The sequence below is a fragment of the Fulmarus glacialis genome, unplaced genomic scaffold, assembly GCF_000690835.1.
Source record: "Fulmarus glacialis isolate BGI_N327 unplaced genomic scaffold, ASM69083v1 scaffold25216, whole genome shotgun sequence".
Classification (NCBI taxonomy): Eukaryota; Metazoa; Chordata; class Aves; order Procellariiformes; family Procellariidae; genus Fulmarus; species Fulmarus glacialis.
This window is the reverse complement of record NW_009216568.1, coordinates 238-20,043: the sequence shown is the minus strand read 5'-3', so window position 1 is coordinate 20,043 and position 19,806 is coordinate 238. Positions and strand designations below refer to the sequence as shown.

Here is a 19,806-nt window from a genome sequence, read left to right as displayed (position 1 = left end):
TGGATACCGGAGGTTTTGTCCCTTCTGAAACCTGTGCGTGCCTTGCATGTGTTGAGTTTTTAGTCCAGAAAGAAAACCTAATCCCTGGTTTCTCCCTTTTCTGCCACTGTTTCATTGCCTCTGCTTCTTATGTCTTCCAGCTAATTTGCAGTCTTTATATTCATGAACTGCCTTGGTCTTCATCAGTTTTCAGCTGGTGTTAAAGAGAGAGAACTCATTCCTTGTCAGACACATCCCTGTCTGGCTACTTTGTCTTACTCTATTCGTTCTTTACAGTGTAATATATTCCACTACATGTATTAGCTTTATTTTAATTTCACTTTTTCCTCCCTTTTTCTTATTGCCTTTATCTTCATATGCCTAACAGAATATTCTGTGAAGATAATCCAAAAAACCCAAGAATATGGTATTCTCAAGAGTTTGAGTTGACATTTCTCTTAGAACGCTTGTCATAACATTCCAGTAAACTTCATAGTCAGCTTGAAGCATTTTTTTTTAAAAAGAAAAAATAATCAAGCAATTAATGCAGTGGGTATAAGATATGCTTGTAACTACTGCACAAAAATATTGGTTCCTTTGTTATCACGTACCAGTAAAGGAATAACACCCTGGCATTCTCTTCGGTCTTTAAGTATTTTTCCTCCTCTAGCAAATCTTGTAATTAAAGGATTATTTTTGGTGTGATGGCAAATGCTCTAGCTTAACTGAGCATGTGTGTAGTCTTTACATCTTTTTCTCTGAGTTGTTAAACGCTGAGAAATCTCGCCATTTCCATGTGAAATAATTGCACATGGTACTCTCTGAATTTCAAGACTGGAGTCTCTCCTTGTTGATGAAAAATGCAGTTTGATCTGGCAAAGAGTTTTATCTTATAAATGTGAAGCTTGCTGACTTCATATGCAAACTGCAAGAAAATGTCTTTCCTACAAGTTCTGCCTGTCTCTTAACTCTTTCTTGAGTTCATGAAAAGATTTCCTGCCTTCGGTTGTTAAAACTTCAGATGTCAAAACTCAGCATCTGACCAACAACTCCACAACTTCCCATAACAGAGAAAATGGTCGAATTTCATAAATGCATAGCTGCAATGTTGGGCACTTCACAGTCTGTGTTCCACTGCTGTAGGATAAACTGGTGTGTGTGTGTACAGAAAAAACACGCCAGGTTCATCTCTCTGGTTTAATGTCCATGGAGGACCTTCTAGATTTGCTAATCAAAATGCTTTCTAGCTTTTTTCCCCTTTAATAGATTCTTTTGTTTACGTGTGTGTAGTTCCTTCTTTCAACAGAGAAACCCAAAATTATTGGGAGGGCAAGGGAATCTATTGCTGTGTTCCAGAAGACTTACTAGAAAGTTAAAAGTAAGAGTTAGATATTGGAAGAACTGAAGTAGTACCGCACTCTTAAAATTAGTATCTTTAAAAAGAAAGAAAACACATTCAAGCTATATGATTTTGGAGTAAGATAAAATTTTTAGCCTTTATTTTTTCCCCTGTTCAACCAAAGGCTTGTTATTGTCAATGTCTTTGTATTCTGAACACATACTGACAGATTACTTAAGAAATAATTTCCAATTATACCTCCTGAATCTGGAATACTGGAACTGCTTTCTGGCATGCGTGATACCTCCTTAGCTCTTACAGAGTTCTATAATTTACTCAGGTTTGAATGCGATGCATTAAAAAATCTGGATTCTTCTGCTCTCTGTGTCCTAGATTAGTCTCTGTTCAATGATTAAATAACACAGTTTTATATACTTACAAACTCGTATCTTCCCTCTGCTGCTTCTTTGTATATTTTTTTTTGTGTCAGTACTGAATTGACTGTTACAAAAACTGTAAATCTGTAAAGTGGCTCAAGGCTTTTGTGGTTTTTTTTGGAAGGGGGATGGGGCTGTTAAGTAGTACTGTATTGTTTGACATGGAACAGAATCTGTCATGAACAAAACCGCAGTTGTGGAGAGTTTCTAGCTTAAGTGCTGTGCAGTAGAGACAGCGGCTAATTTAGTGATACTAATTTCATATTTGGTATGTTTTCTAGCTAGATGAAGAGATCTCAGGAGTTATTGAAGTAGTGGGAAGAGTAACAAATCGGGCAACCATCATGTGCATGTCATATGTCCAGTTCAGAGAAGATAAAAGTCCATTTGGTAAGTAAGAATACACATGACAAACTCATTTTGAGTTCTGAACTCTTCTTCAATAAGTAAGAAGGGAGAGCCTGATTATCTTTTCTTATGGACAAGGTCTTTCTTCAAGCTGCCAGATATGGAGTAGAATGTAGAAAAGGAGAGTGTCGTGGGAAAAATTCTGTACCAAATATACTGTTTTACTGTCAAATTGTAGGGGGGACTGACTCGAAGCTGGAGCCAGTCTAGATCATTGCCATGGTCTGATCATTCTCCCACTCCTGACCATGTGGTTCTTGCCTTGCTCTGGACTTTGTGTGATTGTGCAGCTAGCAGGCCTAAAAATAACCCTCCAGAAAGCAAGCAATGAGAGTGTGGCCGCCATGGGAAAACTGGGGAGGATAAGAGAGACTGGGAATGCTCAGCTATACCACTTTAAAATAAGCAGTGCTTTAATGCTGTCATTTGCTTGTGGGGAATTTAGCTTATGCATAACCATTTTTTTTGCCCTCTTTCAGATCTGGAACTCTACAACGAAGCACTAAAAATTATTCATGAATTCCCTGAATACTTCCCATTCGATACTGGGAGGAACAACTGATTTTTCTTAGCATATATTTAGAGCTTCAGAGGGGACAACAGTACCGTAGCTTTCTTGCCTGACAGCATGATGACAGTTGCATTTATTTCCAACAAATATACTGAAAAGATACTGTTACATGTGCCATGTATTGCCAGTGAAGAATGCTTTCTTTGAAAATGTATTTATTCAGTAAGAAGAGTACTTCTGTGGATATCTCACTGTCTGTATATATTTAACCCTTTTGCATCCATGAGGGGTGTTCTCTTCCAGGAATGGGCTTGCTAGAAACTAAAGTTTTGTAGGCATCTTTTTGTTGCTGTTGGTAGAGGTTCTAGGATACTTTACAGGAAACTCATTGAAGACATTTGTGGGGTTTTAATGTAAAGATTTTTTAATTTCATTTGCTTTGATACAAATTTATCGAACATGGGGGGGTATTTCGCATCTTAAAAATGGCCTACTCCAATAAAAAAGATCTGACTACATTTAACTATTTGTGTCAGTATTACATGTTAGAGTGCTGTTTTCAGTGGTACGTCATGACTCCTGTTCTATTTTACCTGACACAGGTAATTTTAACGAAGTGGAGTACAAGGTACTCGCCTTTTGCACTGATGTTAAACACTTGGAAGATGTCTAGTTAGGCTTGGGGATTTCAAGTGCAGCTGACTTCCCATCACAACCTTCATTCTTGGTGGGAGTCTAAGCAGAAGTACCAGCATTCAGCCAGCTTATCATGATGACTTTATAAACTTCCACACAGTTCCCAATTTTGTTACTATCCAGGCTACTTAAAGCACATAGCAGAATTCTTACATCTCTTAAGGTAACACAATCAAAGTAAAATCTAACTTTGGAAATATTATCTGTGAATTAATAAATAAAACATTTCAACGTATTTTAAATAAACCTTAGCCATGTTCATTAACCTTTCATACAAACAGGTTTCAGGTTTAATAGCTAGATTTAGTGCCTTACTAAGATTGCTAGCTTTGTGCTTATTTATAGACACCTCCGTTTTCAGTCAAGGAATTTATGATAAGACTTCCTATTTATCAAAGTTACTACAAACTGGGTGGATGATCAAGATAACAGGTGATCTATTTTTTTGCCCTCTACTTAGAAGACAGACAATGACAAATCCGCTGTCACTGGGAAGGAGGAGGACTTCTGAGGTAGGAGCAGTCTCATACAGCAAACAAGAACACGAGGTGCATGTGGCATGATATCATGGTTTGTCCTGTAGTGCTATCATCGCTATATTTTAGCGCTCAGTAGAATAAAATCTCAGTCTTAATAACTGCATGCATGTTTTCCTAGCATTTAAGTCTTTTGTACTATCCTACTTTAGAAAATTGGTATTTTGTGCATGTACATACATTCCGTAAAATGTTGTGTAGGTAGTTACCAAGCCTATCCAGGCCTAATAAAATAGTCTACCACTAGATGGCCATAGCACTTTACCCCCATGCAGAGACCATCCTTGGCTATCTGGTCTTGTGTGTGAATGTTTGAACAGTTTCCCTTTGTCAGTCAAGACTCTTCTTGTTCATCCAGTCCCACAGCGATGATACGTGGCTAGGCAAGCAGTATACAACGAAAAGTTTCTGCTATGGACTTTTCATTCATCTGCTTCTCTATAGACTTATCAAGGTTTGTGAATAAATGACCTGCCCTGGCTATATGGCGATACTAACAAGACAGAAATGCAAGGAACTGTACAATATTCTTGATAGTAAAGTAATGCCAAGTTCATATATGCATTTACCAGGATAGCAATGTGGGAAACTGCCAGCCATTCCAGATACCCACGGGAAATGAATAACCATGGGGCCTGCTAGCTGTCCGTTAGGACTGCACTAAGATGAAGGGGTGAGAAACTGCCAGACCTCGTAGATAATAAAATGGGAAGTAGTGGCTTCGTGGGTTGCTGACCGAAGGGGAGTCACCAGGGCAGCTGTATCATAAACACCCAAGAGGGATGTCACCAACACCAGGGCCAGCAGCAGGGCCAGTAGTGGAAGGTGTGAATAGGAGCTGGCAGCTTCCTTGGGAGATCAATAAGGGTGGGAACCTGGGAGAGGAAAGGGGGGTATGAAGGGAGCGATGTAGTCGGGGCTGGCTGGGAGAGGTTCCCGTCATTTGGAGCAGGACACCAAGCCTACTGCTCCCACCACACTTGTGACTGACTTCTGGGAGCTGGCACCTTTTTCCCTGCCCCGACTAAGGGAATGTTTGGAGTCCCCCTTCCTAGCATTGGCATGGGTGATGCTGTCACGTTGCCTTCTCCTCCTGTAATATCTGGCATAGTTGGCAGGATCATGATCTAAGTAAGCGTAACTGGAAAAAATGAATCTGGTGTAGAAGGGGTGTCTGCCAGAGGCACAGGGAATCACAGATTGGGCAAGCTAGGTGTTGGAAAGGTGGAGAGGGGATTGAGCAGGCCCCAAACTGGGCTTCCTTGGCTGCAGTGGAGGTTAGGCTTTAGCAGAAGCTGGTTGCTAAGCACTTAAAAAAATGAGAGGCAGCTTAAGGCTGCCTGCCTTGTTGCAGGGGCTGCTAGGTGGTCCAGTCTTCATAAAATACTGTTTTGAAGTTGGAGAGCTATGTTTTGAGAAACAATCCTTAAGCCATCAGTCTGTTTTAGCTGTCCAGCAGGCTAAACTTCAAATAAAAATGAAACTGACGTAAAGGAGAGTCTTATTTAGGGAACCTATTCACAGGATGAAGGAATCTCTGCACTTTGGGAGGCCAATGGCACAGCTGCAGCCCTTGTGTGGAGTCACAAGAGATTGCCACTGTAACAAGGGCCATGCTGCAACCCAGGAGCCCCGACTTTCTCCAGCCAAACCTCTCCTTGGAGTGTCTGATGGACATGGAAATCATCACTTGCTGGTTAAGAGACACTCCTGCTCAGAGCCCCGTAGCAGTGGGGCAGAAGGACTCCCAGGTAAGGAAGCCGGGAGCAGCCCTCCTTGTGGGCCAGCAAGCTACTGCGACTTCCCTCTCTGCTCTGACAGCCCAAAGGGGATGGTTTTATGTCTCAGTTGGTTAAGGTACAGAAAGCAGTCCGTGAGTCTGACATGGAGGAACCGACTAAAAGTTGGCAAATTCTCTTGGGGAAATTCAGTTCTAGCGGGGATCCCAAGGGAGGCCACCAGAATGCAGCTGTGGTACCATGCAGGAACCCAGGAGGCGGGGAGAAGCCTTGTCAGGGGTGTCACTGCAGACTTGTCTGTCGTTCGCTGGACTCGTGGCTGACCCTGATCACCACCACCAGACCTGCTCTGCTGTCCTTGCTCGGGCATGGACACATGCACAACTCGTATTGTACTCATGTGCAAGCAAGCTGTGCATATATGATGAGAAAGCTTGTGCTTAATCAGGGAAGGGAGGCAAGGCTGGAGCATATAATGAAATGAAAATAATTAAATGTAATCAGCATGAACCATAGGCTCAAAACACTTTAGCATGCAAGGCCATCTTCATCTAGTTAACTCAGAGTTGAGCAGATACTAGAAAACAGTAAATGTAAAAGTAACTGCAGCTAATAAAAATGTCTGTAGCTATACTTTTTGTTAGAAGACAACAAATCACCCCCAAAATCACAGCTTTATTAATTTAAAAGCAAAACAAGGAAAAAATCTGATCATTAAAAAACATACACCTCTTACTTTGTAAATTTTGCAAATAGTGTAATTACTGGCCTGAAAGCCTGATTACCAATTACAACAGCCAAAACTGATAGTTACACTGTGCCAGAATATGCACACATTCATAATCCAAAATGTTTCAAAGATACGCCGAGTACCAAAGCAAGCGTCTAATTTAATGAAATGATAGAATTTGACACAAACAGGTATAGTCAAGTCAAAAATGTTAAAAATGAGTTTTCTTTACATATGAAAATGAGACATTTTAAGTTAGTAGCTGCATTCACCTGGACATGGAATTTATCAGGAAAATTTACTAAACGTTGTTACTACAGAGGAATAAAAACATATCCTTGACACTTACAAATCCTCATTTCCATAAAGCAACAGTTTTATTGCCTGTATTTATATAAATAGGGTATCATACATTAAACCCCAGTTTACATTTATAAATGGAGAACATTTTGAAGAGCTCTTCAACAGCAACATGAAGTGTGCAAAAATACTGGAAAGAGAAATAAATATTCTAACAAGAAAAAAAAGTAACTGCTCTCCCATGCCTACAAATATCAAGTACCTCTTAGATTTTTAAATTTAAAAAGATCTTTGTCTATTAGGCAAGAATTTTAGATCAGAATAAATGTATCAGATGTATTACAACATTAACGCTAAATCAGAAAATATAACCCCAAGTCCTGAATGTAATCATGTACATCTACAGAAAACATTTCCACATTCTATCTTGTTGCAACTACACTAGGGCATTTAGAACTAGTGGTATATTACAATATATTCTCTTTTAAAACACCAATTTTCACAGTCCTGGCAATACGGTACCAGTTTATAGCTAGCATTCCATTTAGCATTTCATAGCACGCAAGTGTTAAGTAACTCATTTACTGTTTCTACTAGTAAATAAACACACACCAAGTAAACTGATGTTGTTATCACACACCTTAAAACAGGTTTTTTTCCCCTAATTTGTGTGAATTTTGTTGCCTACAAAATCAAGGACAACAATACCGATTAGCTCCTAGCACAGTATTAGCAAAATATTGTTGACTCTCTCTCAAGTTAATAAATAATCTTAATTCCAGCTGGTAACATATCTAGAACTACTTTTGGTCAATGACCTAAAATTGTGCAGCCTTTTGGGAGCAGACTGGTGTCCGCTAGTGACCAGAAGCAGGATTTATATAGGTTGACTTCACACTTCCCAGCATATTTCAGAAGTACAGGGAAACGCTGATTATCCAAAAGTCTTCAAATGTTTTTGTGGTCAAAACTCAGCGTGTAGTTTAAAACTTAAATATTTACAAGTCTCCAGTCCTTGAGATTTCAGATCTTCATAGTACTACGTTAAAAATTAATCAATCAAATGAAACCTCCTATAGTTTACCTGCAGTCTGCACTGAAATAGACACACGACTTTTCAGGGAACTCTTCTCTAGGATATAGACATCGCTAGGAGGCAAAACCCCCAAATTCTTTAGCATTAAAATTCACATCAGCTAGGTATGTAGGTAAATTAAATAAGACCTTGAATTGCAAAGATATTGCTTTACTATTAACAAAACTTGGGAACAGAAAGAAATGGATTTTTCTTTAAAATAAAAATCTTTATAATGCAATTAACAATGGCGCTTTGAATGAACTTACAAGGAAATGATCATTTGCATACAAGAAAGTGTGATCAAACAATGAACAGAGGAATCCACAGCATCACTTTTCAGGTGCTTATTTTGAAGGCCCGCTTTCACAGCATAGAAAGACTGCTTTGTTTGGAAAACAAATAAAAGGGCCGATCAGCATTACCCTGAAAACCTTTATTAAAAGTTCTCTGGAAGAGTCCACAATTCCAGGAGTGCTTTTGAACTGAACTGCTTCAATCCTCTGAACAAGGACCACATACTATACCCAGAGGCTCATTTCAGGAATACCTGTTTCTACTAAGCACAGTCATACACACATCATTTTACTAATCTGGTAGCAATTTATTTTTTCACAGTCAGTAAGTCACAAATGACCTTTGTCTAAAATATATGCTTGGACCACGATGGACATCCTTAGAGAGCCCCACATTTTCAAACTATTTATGCCTGGACAGTCTCTGCTGGAATGAGATTCCCTGTTGTATCCAGCTGCATACACTTGCAAGAGCAGGCAGAAACCGGGCACTCAGTATGGTCCCTAGACAGCAATAGCAGGAAAAAGAAAAAACAGGTAAAATAAAACTAACAAGAATTTTGTAATCTATACATTTAAGTATGTTCAGGGACATTATCTCAGAAAAACTCAGCATCATAGTTAAGTTTTGCATATGTTCTAAACCAACAAAACATTATAATGATAGATACAGCAAAGGAGTCATGTCCTACTCAGTGCAGCATACACATGTGAAATAAGAAAGATTTTAACATCAGCTTACCTGAACCAGCTAAGCATATGCCCAGCATGTCCACCATGCCTACAGTTGTGGCACCAAGTAAACCAGTTGTTGAACTGGGCTAACTTCTTGTCTTTGCTAAGATCCACTTTTTCATCTGACTTGGACCCTCCTGTGCAGAGGCAAACCCACCCCCACAAATATGCTTGTAAATCATTATGCTTCATTTATATTTCAGTCCCAGTAACGCTACTAGAATAAATTTGAAATTAAGAACATTATGTGAAGAAGTGGCCCTGATTTTAAAAGAGAAGTCAGTAAAAATATTGAGAACTGGTGGAATGCCAAAACATTTCACACCTAATGTGACATGCTAAAGTTGCCTATGAAACAAATTTTACAGACAGAATCTCTTTCAACAGTGATTTATGTTTCAGTGCTTGATTTATGTTCCAGTGAATTATTTCCTGTTTTACCGCACATGAAATGTTCTGCTTTAGAAAAACCAACAAAATCTAAGTTATGAACTGGAACAATTACAATATAGAAGTCATAACACAGATCAGTGAAAGAATGGGAAGAGATATATAAATAGATGACAACTGCACAGCTGCTCATGGCTTTATAACAAGACTGACCTAATAATATGAATAAAATCAGTTTCATTTAGACCTTGTATAATGCTGAGCCCAAGACATTTAGAACCAGAAGATTCTAGTCATAATATTTCTTAGCTGTGACAGCATGACCTACACATTCTTTCATACTTAGTGACAGAAAGTACACCACATTAAATTGATTCTCTCTTCCTCTTCCAGCTAAAAATCAATTAATTTACATTCCAAGATTTCTGTAGCATCCCTACAATTCATCTTAAGAAAACACACTTCCCATTTCTTACGGTTTTAAAGCTCACAATACTGACCACCACAATACTTGAATCTTTTCATCTAACCATGGAATTTCACTAACAATCTCATTGGGAAAACTGTCAGAACCAAGTAACTGTGCATACTGTCTGACACCAAAGAACTGAGACAATAGGTTTCATCATAAAACCAGATGGGATGTAAACAAGTTTTCAGTTATGGTCTTCCTCCCTCAAAATGACGAGTATGAATATTTACAATATGAGTACAAATAGAAAGAAAAAGGTGCAACAGATCTTCCAACAGGAACTGCTAATTAGGCCTCTAACTAGTACTTTAACTGAATAACTAAAACCCACTGTGTCATACCTGGACAGCTGGAAACTGGTGTTCCCATATTTATCAAGCAAAGTGCACAGCGAGGAAGGGGTTTACGGCAACCAGGACAGCTTGTAACTTTTGACTTAGTTGGTGAACCGCTAACTCCGTATTGGCTAAAACCTCGCCCCTGATGAGGAATAGCTGAACAGCTGTAAGAGATTGATTTTCCACAGAAATTGCAACTCACAAACACCTAAAGAGAACAAAAGCCTATTAATTTTTTGGTTTGGTTCCACTTTTGCTACACCTATGAGTGAATTCGTTCAAGCTAGCAAATACTTATTTACCAGATATTCTAGAGAGTGCCCTGGAAAGCCAAAGCTTGTGAAGGAGTTCCTAACATCTTGGCTTATAGATGTGGCACACAGTCTAAGAAGTAGGCCTTAATGATGCTCACCTCAAAAGCACGTAAAAACATGCACAATTGCTCAAACTTGGAAAGGTATTACTTAAGATAATAAAAAGCGATATCTGCAGTAATGAAAGAAATTAAGTTTACTCTACTTACTGTGTAATTAAATCTGGTCTCTCCCTCCTTACAGTCAGGTGACCCACTCTAGAGTCCCAAACGTGAGGATTTTCTTAATAATCTTTATCTGCATACCTTACGCCGCAAGTTTTGACTTGATACCAAGGAGCACATATTTTAAACTCTTTAGGGGCTATTTATGTTGATCACATAAAGAAGGAGCAGTAACTCAACTCCATCCCACTTGGAGCAGTACAGTTGCAGCTCTCCTTAAACAGCTGTGACGGATACATGAATTCAAAAATAGCCTTCCTTAGAAACCCTTGGGCCCTAAGGCTTGCAATGCACATACTTAGCAGACATGAGAGAGTGGAAGGTGCTGCAGTAAGACCATGGTGGCTAAAAATGCTACCAGATATTAAGTAGATAGCATTTGGACAGGGCGTCAGTTTTTGGTTTAGCTTATGTTCAGAACTGATAACGAAAGTTGCTGCTGTTCACTTTTAGTTTAGGTTGAAGGGCTTCAAAATAGCTTTGAAGTTCACTTCAATGAAAAAAGAGCCAATTTGAACAGGTTCTTGGTTCAATTCCCTAGTTTTAGCATCATCCTCACCATTATCAGAATTCAGCTGGATGATACATCTCTGATTTTGTTTTTCAACATGGGAGGAAAAAAAACAGTTTCCCCAGAAAAAGTGTTGGAAAGCTACAGTTTCTGAAAGACAACCTGTTATTTGAAAGAAAAAGGTTTAAGAAAAGAAAAAAACAAACCCAACCACTTGAATAAAAATGTTAGGGAACTGATTTCCTAGATTAGATATGAAGAAATGTAGCTTTCTTTACCATATTTCTGTACTCTCTATCAAAACAGTTATTAAGTCCTTTCTCAAAAATGATTTTGAAAAAAAACCATGGCTACTTTTTTAGGGCAGCCTTAGTTGATAATCCTTCTTTTACACATCAATCCTCATGAAAGCCAAGGTGCGGCCAGCAACTTTTTCCTATAGAAGTACCATGCCACTTTCCTTTCTGGATTGGTTGAACTTCATACAAGCATTACATTTACCTGGGCTAAAGGTTTTGAACTGGGGTCCAGCTTACTCCTATGGATATCAAATTCTGCACGTTTATGCCAAAACCTCCAAGCATCTAAAAGATTCCTGTAGTTCTCAATCCAGTACTGAACCCTCTCATCCTTAAGTACCTCTGACGGAGAACCCTAAAGCAGGAAAAAATGTCAGACACACACTGAAGATACACAATACATATTATTCACTTTTTCAAAAGACTTTACAAAGCGTACTACAAGATATAAGAAATAATACAGTGTAATTTGTCTAGAAAAAGATTTATTTTGTTAAACTGTAATGCAAGTTTGATAAAAATTTTCTACAGTCTGTCTCTTCAGTTGAAAATACCTGTGCTGCCATGTCCTACTAAAAACTTGTGTCTTCAGATGAAGGTTTATAAAATTCTGTCACATATCAGAGTCTCTATCATTGTTATGATTACATATGCAGCTAAACACAGTGCTGGCCATAGCTGCAACTGTGTAAGGGCCAAGAGAAATCCATCATAAAAAAACCAAACCCAATACCTACAAACAAACCTCACCTCAGTTCTCTATCAAAATCCTGAAGCAAAAAAATAATGGTTTGAACCTATCAGCAAACACGCCAGCAATAAGCAGGGGAATGGGTATTCCTAGTTCAGCTAATGAAAAGGACTATTTTTTCTTTTTGCCTCTTTCCCCTACTATCTCCTCAAGCTCTCTCAACCAGAGAGAGTGAAGATATACGTTTGTAGTTAACACTGAGTGCTTCAGATGATTCCACAAAACAGGCATGATATATATTGTCACAACTGACTATAGAAAATACTTTTTAGTTCAATACTATACTGCTAAAGAAACTATGCTTAGTTGTCTTCTATACAGATTTATTTTTGAGTAAAACACTAACCTGTAGCATACAATAGCTTGCTGTCTGGACATCTCCAGTTCTGTCAACGTAACTTTCCATCAAGTCCACTCCATCTTTTGTCAACCCCGTTAACAGTATTCCCTCCAAATTACCAGCGTCTTTCATTTCATTCGTCAGCTTTTCAATAAACCTGTTCAGCTATGAAAAAAAAGAAAAAATTACTTAACTTTTGCCACCTGTTCATCTCTTCCTAACTTATTTATGTTGATCTACGTCAAAACTTTCTATGATTGAATAGCTTTCTTTAAGAGTGTTTTTTGCTAACAGAATATGCTGCTTGCTGGATGTTATAAAGGAAAAAGTATATGGCCATATCCACTATATTGCAAGAATTCGAATATTTATCAACAAACTTTAAGCCTCCAGATATGAAGTGCAAAGACAGAGGTGACGTATTCTTTAAATACTTCAGTTTCCTGCTCTAAAACCAAGCCTTAATTCAAGAGAAGGTAAATATCTGGAAATAAATACTGAATAAGTACAGATACTCTCCAGTAAGACAGTTAATGCAATAACATTTAACAAACTAGCATGTCATCAATATTAAAAAAAACAAGAGACAAAAATCAAGCTGAAGGTAGAAATTGAAGACCAGATTATACCATACCTTATATGCTATTGTGATGAGAAAAAACAAATCACTCATGACTCATTGCTTCCACTGTTCACCCCTCCACGCCAGAGTTTCTCGCGTCTCTAAATAAAACCCAGCTTAACAGTTTGCTTAAAAGTGCAACCACAGACTTACTTGGGCATCATTGAGGAACTTGCAAGCAAATGCCACTCTGTCTCGTACAGCTACGTTATTTTCATACTTTGGAGAGAAAAATGGGAATACTACCATCACACGCAAGCTTCCACTTTTTCAATACATTGTTTGTAAAAGTCAGAACATCTGCACTATTGTATAACTAGTACTATGAATTTGATAATGGACAAAGAAAGCATCGCATCTGAAGAAAGCTAATGCTAATTATCAGATGAATTGTTTATACTCAGATACAGGTATCAGTGCCAGACTGTGACGACTGGAACAATCTATTCAAATGGCAGAAAGCCTGGTACAACACATCGTATATGGGTTTATGAAACTCTGGATACAGAAACTTCGCAAAACATGTAGGGCTGGGCAAAGAAGACATGTAATTCTTCTAGCACATATAGCCAAGAGTCTCACCAAGTCACAGGGGCAAGAAAAACAAACAAACCTTCGTTTACCATATTTACAAAATAACTAGTCTAACCACTCTATTCCTCACTAAAATCACAACTAAAAGTTAAAAAAAAACCCAAACCAAAACAAAAAAAAACCCCTCAAACACCCAGAACATGGATTTCGCACAAGTATATTGGCACTCAAGGTGTAGCAAGGCAATAGTATTTACTTTCTACTTTCTAATCCTTTTACTAGATCTGACACTTAAGAAAAAAATCCTTGACTAGATTCATTCTGGTACTTAGCTGTGCCGATATTTATCCCTCCTGATATTTTCAGAATAGAAATTGTGATTGACACTACCAAAACAAGATGTGCATGGCAAAATCTTTTTCATGTAAATTTCAACAGGTTTCATTAAACTAAAAATTAAAAAAAAAAACCCACCAAAATAAGAACACCTTATGGTCTGTCAGTTTCCAATTCATCAACAAAAAACAACCATAAAATTATTACATAATATCCAGAGAACAAGAGCATTCTCTCTTGCCAGTGTAAAAAAACCACTCAGGTTTCTCTCCTCTGGGATTCTTCCCTTATTCTTATTCAATACCCTAAAAGCATCGTATTATGACAACTTTGTCTTCAACAGGTTTAGGACAATTACCCTGTTGCATTACAGGAGTCCTCTTGAGCTAAATAATTCCTACTGAATCAAGTATTTCTGTTATTCTCTAACCAACGACCAAGTATGTTACCCCTCTAAAGGCTCAAAGTATCTCATAATTAAAGATTTAGTTTGCTTTCACATGGCAAGTTTATACCAATTTCAGAAGATGTGAAACTATTGTTTATTGTTTCAACACAGTAAAATTATTTTAACAAGTAAACAAGGAAAAATAAAATACAATTCAATGCAAATCTAGCTTGATGAAAGTTCTGTGAACTCCCCTGCACTTACTCTGTTTTGCGCATTTCCATTACTAACCTCTCTCCCCCTTTTTCTTCCTGCTTAAATTATCTTGATAATATATTTCTAATGGTTTAAGAATTCCACACCAAAAAAATTTAGTCTGCTCACTAATGCAACATTCACTAATATGAGATGTCTGTTTAGGGGAAAAAAATGATACCTGCCAGCATCAGAAGAAAGTAATACATTCTAATCTGATTAATTAATGGAGTATATAGCACTTCTCCTACAAATGTGTGTATATATATGCACTCATTACTTAAAGGAATTTTAATGTAAGAGAAATTTACTCACCAAAACACCATCATATGAACCAGACTCACTTGTCAGGAAAGCAAACATAGCACACAAGTAGGGATTGTTCAACTGCAGCCTTAGAGTACTGCACATTTCTCTCCAAAGTGAGTTCTTCTCATCTGTGTAGCCTGATAGAGCCATTGCTACTACATTAAGGTTCAGATCACCTGATTTATTAAAAACAATCAGAGAAACAATATTCAAGTTAAGGATTTAAAATAAATCCAATTAAAACTATAACTGAAAGCATCAGTTTGAAACAGAACTTTTTGTCAGGATGCAAGACAAAATGCAGTAGAATTAATGCTAGCTAAAATAAATGTGCATACACTAGCATTTTTCAGTTTCTGCTTTAAATGCCTCCGTTCAGGTAAGTTAACAGCTCTAAAAGTCACAAGCCCACATGCATGACACCCTGAGTTATACTTTAAGCAACATCACACTGGTTCTGGTATTTTGAAATAGTTTTGAACTGCTAAATGTATTCCTATTGCTATCATAAAAGACTGTCATTACCATATCCACAAGAAGTGAAAAGATAGGATTGTATATATAACTACCACTTAACAGACCTAGCTGGAGGATGACAATCGCATATAGCAGCTTCAAGTTAACAAGTTTCCTAAAAACATTAGATCTATTTCATCTAAATATTCATTCTGTCACAAAGTTCAATTTTATTTTTGAATTTGAAGATAGCGTGTCTCTGCTCTGAACCTTCTCTATGGAAAGTACACACTCACTCCCCCCCGCCCCCCCCCAAAAAAGGGGCAATATTAAATATAAAAGAACCTTAACAGCTCCCTCCTATAACAGAGCTACCAACTTTAGTGGCAAGACAGTCTTTTAAATTTAATAAGATAACACAGATGCAAATTGGAGTTGTAGGAGGAATACTGGCAAGAAAACAGAACTAAAATACCTCCATCTCCTGGCTCGAGTATTTTAACTCTTACCCTCACACACTGCAACTCTAACCAAATAATACTCCAAAACAAATGTTTTCTGCAGACCCTGAATATTACATTTCAGTTATTCCACAGCCATCACGCTGGCAGAAAGCCGCACACAGGCTGATGGAAGCAGATGTACGTGACATCTAGCCAAGACCCAATTCCACTAAAATAAAAGAATCCCACTAGTTCTGAGTGTAACACTTTCTGGTCTATGTATCAATAGGAAATTCTGAAACATACAATCTATTTTAACTAGACAGTAAGGCATATGATAGCCTGAGGAGTGAAAGATCAGGATTTGTCAGACTCTCAGCTCCAATACAACCACCTCAAGTAACTATTTTATATGACAATAGGCATCTTTTCCATACTATCTTCCATAACTCTGTTTACAGAAAAAAAATCTACTACGGTGATATAATGCCAAAATAAAAGATACGAAACACAATACGCACCTTTTCCTGAGGAAGCCCCTTTATTTAGAATTTGTATTGCTCGCCGTATGTCCAGGTTGAAAAGTGCTACGGCAGCAGCTCGCTCCCAGTCTCCTTCCTGTTCCAATGAATTTAAAAAAGGTTCCACATCTAAGTCAGTTCCCTTCTTTATCCACCCACAGAGCTGCAAAGCCAAGGATCTCTCCTCACTCAGATACTGAATAATATCTGCCTGTCTATCAGATCCACTCCTGCTGTGCCTGAGGTTCTCTGTTGTTCCTAGAAATGGGAAATAAGTTAAATTATGCTTAAATCACAATTTAAATTGCAATCGCAACGCTTTGATTTCAATCATAAAGCAGAGTACAAAAGCTGAGTATCATATTTTAGCACTTCAAATTAACATCACTAATAACTCCATGGTAAGGAGCAGCATACACAAAATTATTTTGATCTGCTAAAAATCACACATCTAAACTTGACACATATTCCCCACGAAGTCTTTTTTCTTTCCTCTACCTCCTAAGATTTTGGAGGTTCTTGTTACACAGTTGGCAGGAGTGATCATTATGTTCAACTGGAAAATACATAATACACAGTTAAGCACCTGCTCTACCAGTTCTCTTCTTCTTAGCAAGCATCAACATGCTAGAAGCTTTCCCACCACTGAAGAGTTATTTTTTGCTCCAAGGAGCATAAATATTAATAAGACACATAATGAATAGAGGAGGAAAGATTCAAATAATAGATTATACTAATAAAAACTTCACTGAGCATGAGAGGCATAATGTGAGAGGCACCTCGGGTGATTACCACTTCAGAACAAGGCAGCTTATTTAAACATAGATATATAAATGTACTTAGTACATTAGCAGTGACTAAAGTAAAGTCAGCTTCCTAGAACTACACCCCTATGTGGAACTTTGAAAAATATAATAGTTAATGGGGGGAGCAAGAATTTTCAGCGCCACAGTCAAACCCCAAATGTTTAAAATAGTTCAGCTGAAGATTTACCACTGAGGACATTTTAGTTTTATGATTACTGACTTTCCACGAACACTGAAAATTCTGGAAATTACTCTAATACAAACTGTTAACTTAGATATATTAAAACACAAAGAGAAATACTTTGTTTCTATATTTTCAGATAGCCTCTTTCAATAATTTTTAAAGACAAACCCATGAGTGCATCATTCTGTAAACATACTACAATAGAACTTACAAAAGTTGGAACATTCTTACCCAAAGATGACTTCACAATTGATTTAATGCCAGCATAAACTAAGGGACCTTTGTTTCCTGTAAGTTTTTGATCCATATCTTCAGTATACTGCTTCATAAGTATTTTCATGTATAGGAAGCTTAATTTTTCCCAAGTGTTTGAAAAAAAATTTTTTTAATTTAATTTAAAAGTCACACCCTATTAACATATGCAAAGTATTTACAGGATGTTGCATTACATTTAAAGACTTTCACGTATTTCATATAACTGTTTTACATATAAAGGTGTATTACTTCTTTAGGCTATAAACTACAGTAAAATAAAGGATATAATGCAGAGTGTACCAAAGCGATTTCAGCTGAGGATCTTCATTTCCAGCTAGGAGGTGATTTCTCCAAACTTGTTCAGTATCAAGACCATACCTCGACAGAGCTCTGAGCCGCATTTTGGTTGCTATGTCTTTTTCCAAGGAACTAGCTTTTCCTTCTTCTGTACACTCATACAAATGTCGTCCACAAGCCCACATTAAGGATGTCACTGGACTCCATGCAAGAGAAATTCTTTCAAAAACTGTGAAGTCAGACATAGTCCTGTTTGGAGTCACTACTACCATTCGATTTTGACTTGTGGGATGCCAGGCAAATGAAGCAATGTAGTTTTCACAGGGTTGGACACTTCTTTCAATTATTGTTGGCTCAGTTTCATCTCCAATAGGGGTGGGAGTATGCTGCATGTCATACAGTCTAATGATATTACTATCCCTTGTTAAAGTAGCTAACAGCCCAGTTCTTGTTGGACACCATGCAACTTTTGTTAAGGGTTTTGGTTGCTCTGTCAAGGTCAAAACAGGCTTTTCAAACTTTCTTAAATCCCATATGGCAACCTGACCTTCATAGAAGGAAGCTACACGATCGTGGAAATAGGGATCAACCGTCACTCCTTGGACAGCCTTGGTGTTTACAAATATTTTTTGGCTTGTGTTCCTCAGATCAAAGATAGCCAGATTTCGATGCATTCCAGCTAAAAGCAGCTTCTGATCCCGTGGAAGCCAACAAAGAGAGAGACAAGCATCATTCTGTCCTAATTCATACAGTGGCTTTGTTACTACCAGTCCTGCTTCCGGATCTCCTGCTGTAAGTCGTACTTTCTCTGTAGCAACTGCAGTCTCTGAGGCATATTTGCTACTGATATCCCAGATCAATACTGAAAAGTCAGCCCGATGTTTATCTAACCCGGCAGCAAGCCAATTGCTGTCTAGTGGGTTCCACGCTAGGGTATTGCATTGCCGTGCGTGTTTGGGAACAAACTCTTTGCCTATCAAATCTTTAGATTTTGAGTTGTGATCTTGACCGAGGCTAGTAAGCACCACGCGACCATTGGCCTGTCCAACAGCAAGGAGACATTCAGGATCGTACTTCGGATACCAAGCCACACATTTCATGTATGGTGTATCTGAATTTATTGACAATAGCGTAGCTGTAGTTTCCTCCGATAAGCGCAAGGACCCTGCCTTGAGTTCTGAACTTACAGCAGAGTCAATATGATAAAGGCTCAATTCCGAATCGCATACAACAAATCGGTCAACGTGGTGTGGGGCCCACAGAATATCGGGTTTGGAGCCACTCATGTTTAGGGTAAGTTTACATGCAATTTAAGGTCTTGTAAGAAGATTCAGGTGATATCCATTCATATGGAAACTGTTGAGAAAATGATTTGTAGGAATGTTATCAAACCCTGAATTCTTTTGTAATTTGAGATTATCTTTAAACAAACAAGAATATGGTTCTGAACAACTTCTACCCCAAGGGTTTACTACGTACACCTTTCATGCCAAAACCTGAATCCTCTCCACAGTGGCACGCTTTGTTTTTGCTGGGATGTACCTACTGAGATAGAACCAACATAGCCACCTACAAACTGACAATAGGATTTGCTGTGTTTACAAACTCCACACCAGTATTATTTCGTTATTATGGAAGAAGGAATTAACTGAAGTGTGATGTGGCATGATGTGTGGGTGTGCTGCTGGTAAAGAGCCACTCCCTAAAGCACGAAGAAGAAAACTTCTCTGGCTAATTGATGTGCACTAACTGACAAAAAGTAGAATCTGTCTGTTTTGTCTGAAGTCTGTTCTATAGCCTAGAAAAACTTGCCCTCTTTGAAGATTTCTACTTCAATAGAACTTTCCACTCCTCATCTTATTCTACTGCTCCTAATCCCACTTTCTGCTCCAACACTACCTTCTCTTCATTCGTATTTGGCCTAGCAGCGTTCAGAAGCTTACATTGCTGTTAATTACCATTTACATTTTCAGTAGCTGT

General features: G+C 38.0%; 2 protein-coding genes across 2 annotated transcripts in view; one reads left to right on the top strand and one right to left on the bottom strand.

Annotated features, from left to right (window-relative positions):
- RPA3 (replication protein A3, 14kDa) overlaps window positions 1–2,725 on the top strand; it is a gene marked incomplete at its 5' end in the record, with an annotated part of 2,880 nt that extends 155 nt beyond the window's left edge. Inside the window, 2 exons of the mRNA XM_009579364.1 lie at window positions 2,037–2,145; window positions 2,643–2,725. Coding sequence (XP_009577659.1) covers window positions 2,037–2,145; window positions 2,643–2,725 — 192 coding nt within the window. The remainder of the gene's footprint in view (window positions 1–2,036; window positions 2,146–2,642) is intronic.
- Window positions 2,726–8,269: 5,544 nt separating this feature from the next.
- Window positions 8,270–19,176, bottom strand: MIOS (missing oocyte, meiosis regulator, homolog (Drosophila)). The gene is made up of 10 exons (XM_009579363.1): window positions 17,816–19,176; window positions 17,506–17,604; window positions 16,285–16,542; window positions 14,871–15,040; window positions 13,196–13,261; window positions 12,427–12,585; window positions 11,532–11,684; window positions 9,985–10,189; window positions 8,789–8,918; window positions 8,270–8,550 (listed from the first exon to the last, which is right to left on the bottom strand). Exons 1-10 carry the CDS (start codon window positions 19,110–19,112, stop codon window positions 8,454–8,456), a joined length of 2,634 nt encoding a protein of 877 aa, XP_009577658.1. The 5' UTR covers window positions 19,113–19,176; the 3' UTR covers window positions 8,270–8,453.
- Window positions 19,177–19,806: the final 630 nt, after the last annotated feature.

Bases quoted from the DNA above. Each gene is read 5' to 3' on its own strand.
- MIOS (XM_009579363.1), bottom strand. From the start codon at position 19,112: ATGAGTGGCTCCAAACCCGATATTCTGTGGGCCCCACACCACGTTGAC. The intron at 13,262-14,870 runs GTGAGTAAATTT...TTCTCTCCAAAG, and splicing joins GTTCATATGATGGTGTTTTG to TATGAAAATAACGTAGCTGT. The intron at 8,919-9,984 runs GTATGACACAGT...GCCTCTGCACAG, and splicing joins ACCAGTTTCCAGCTGTCCAG to GAGGGTCCAAGTCAGATGAA.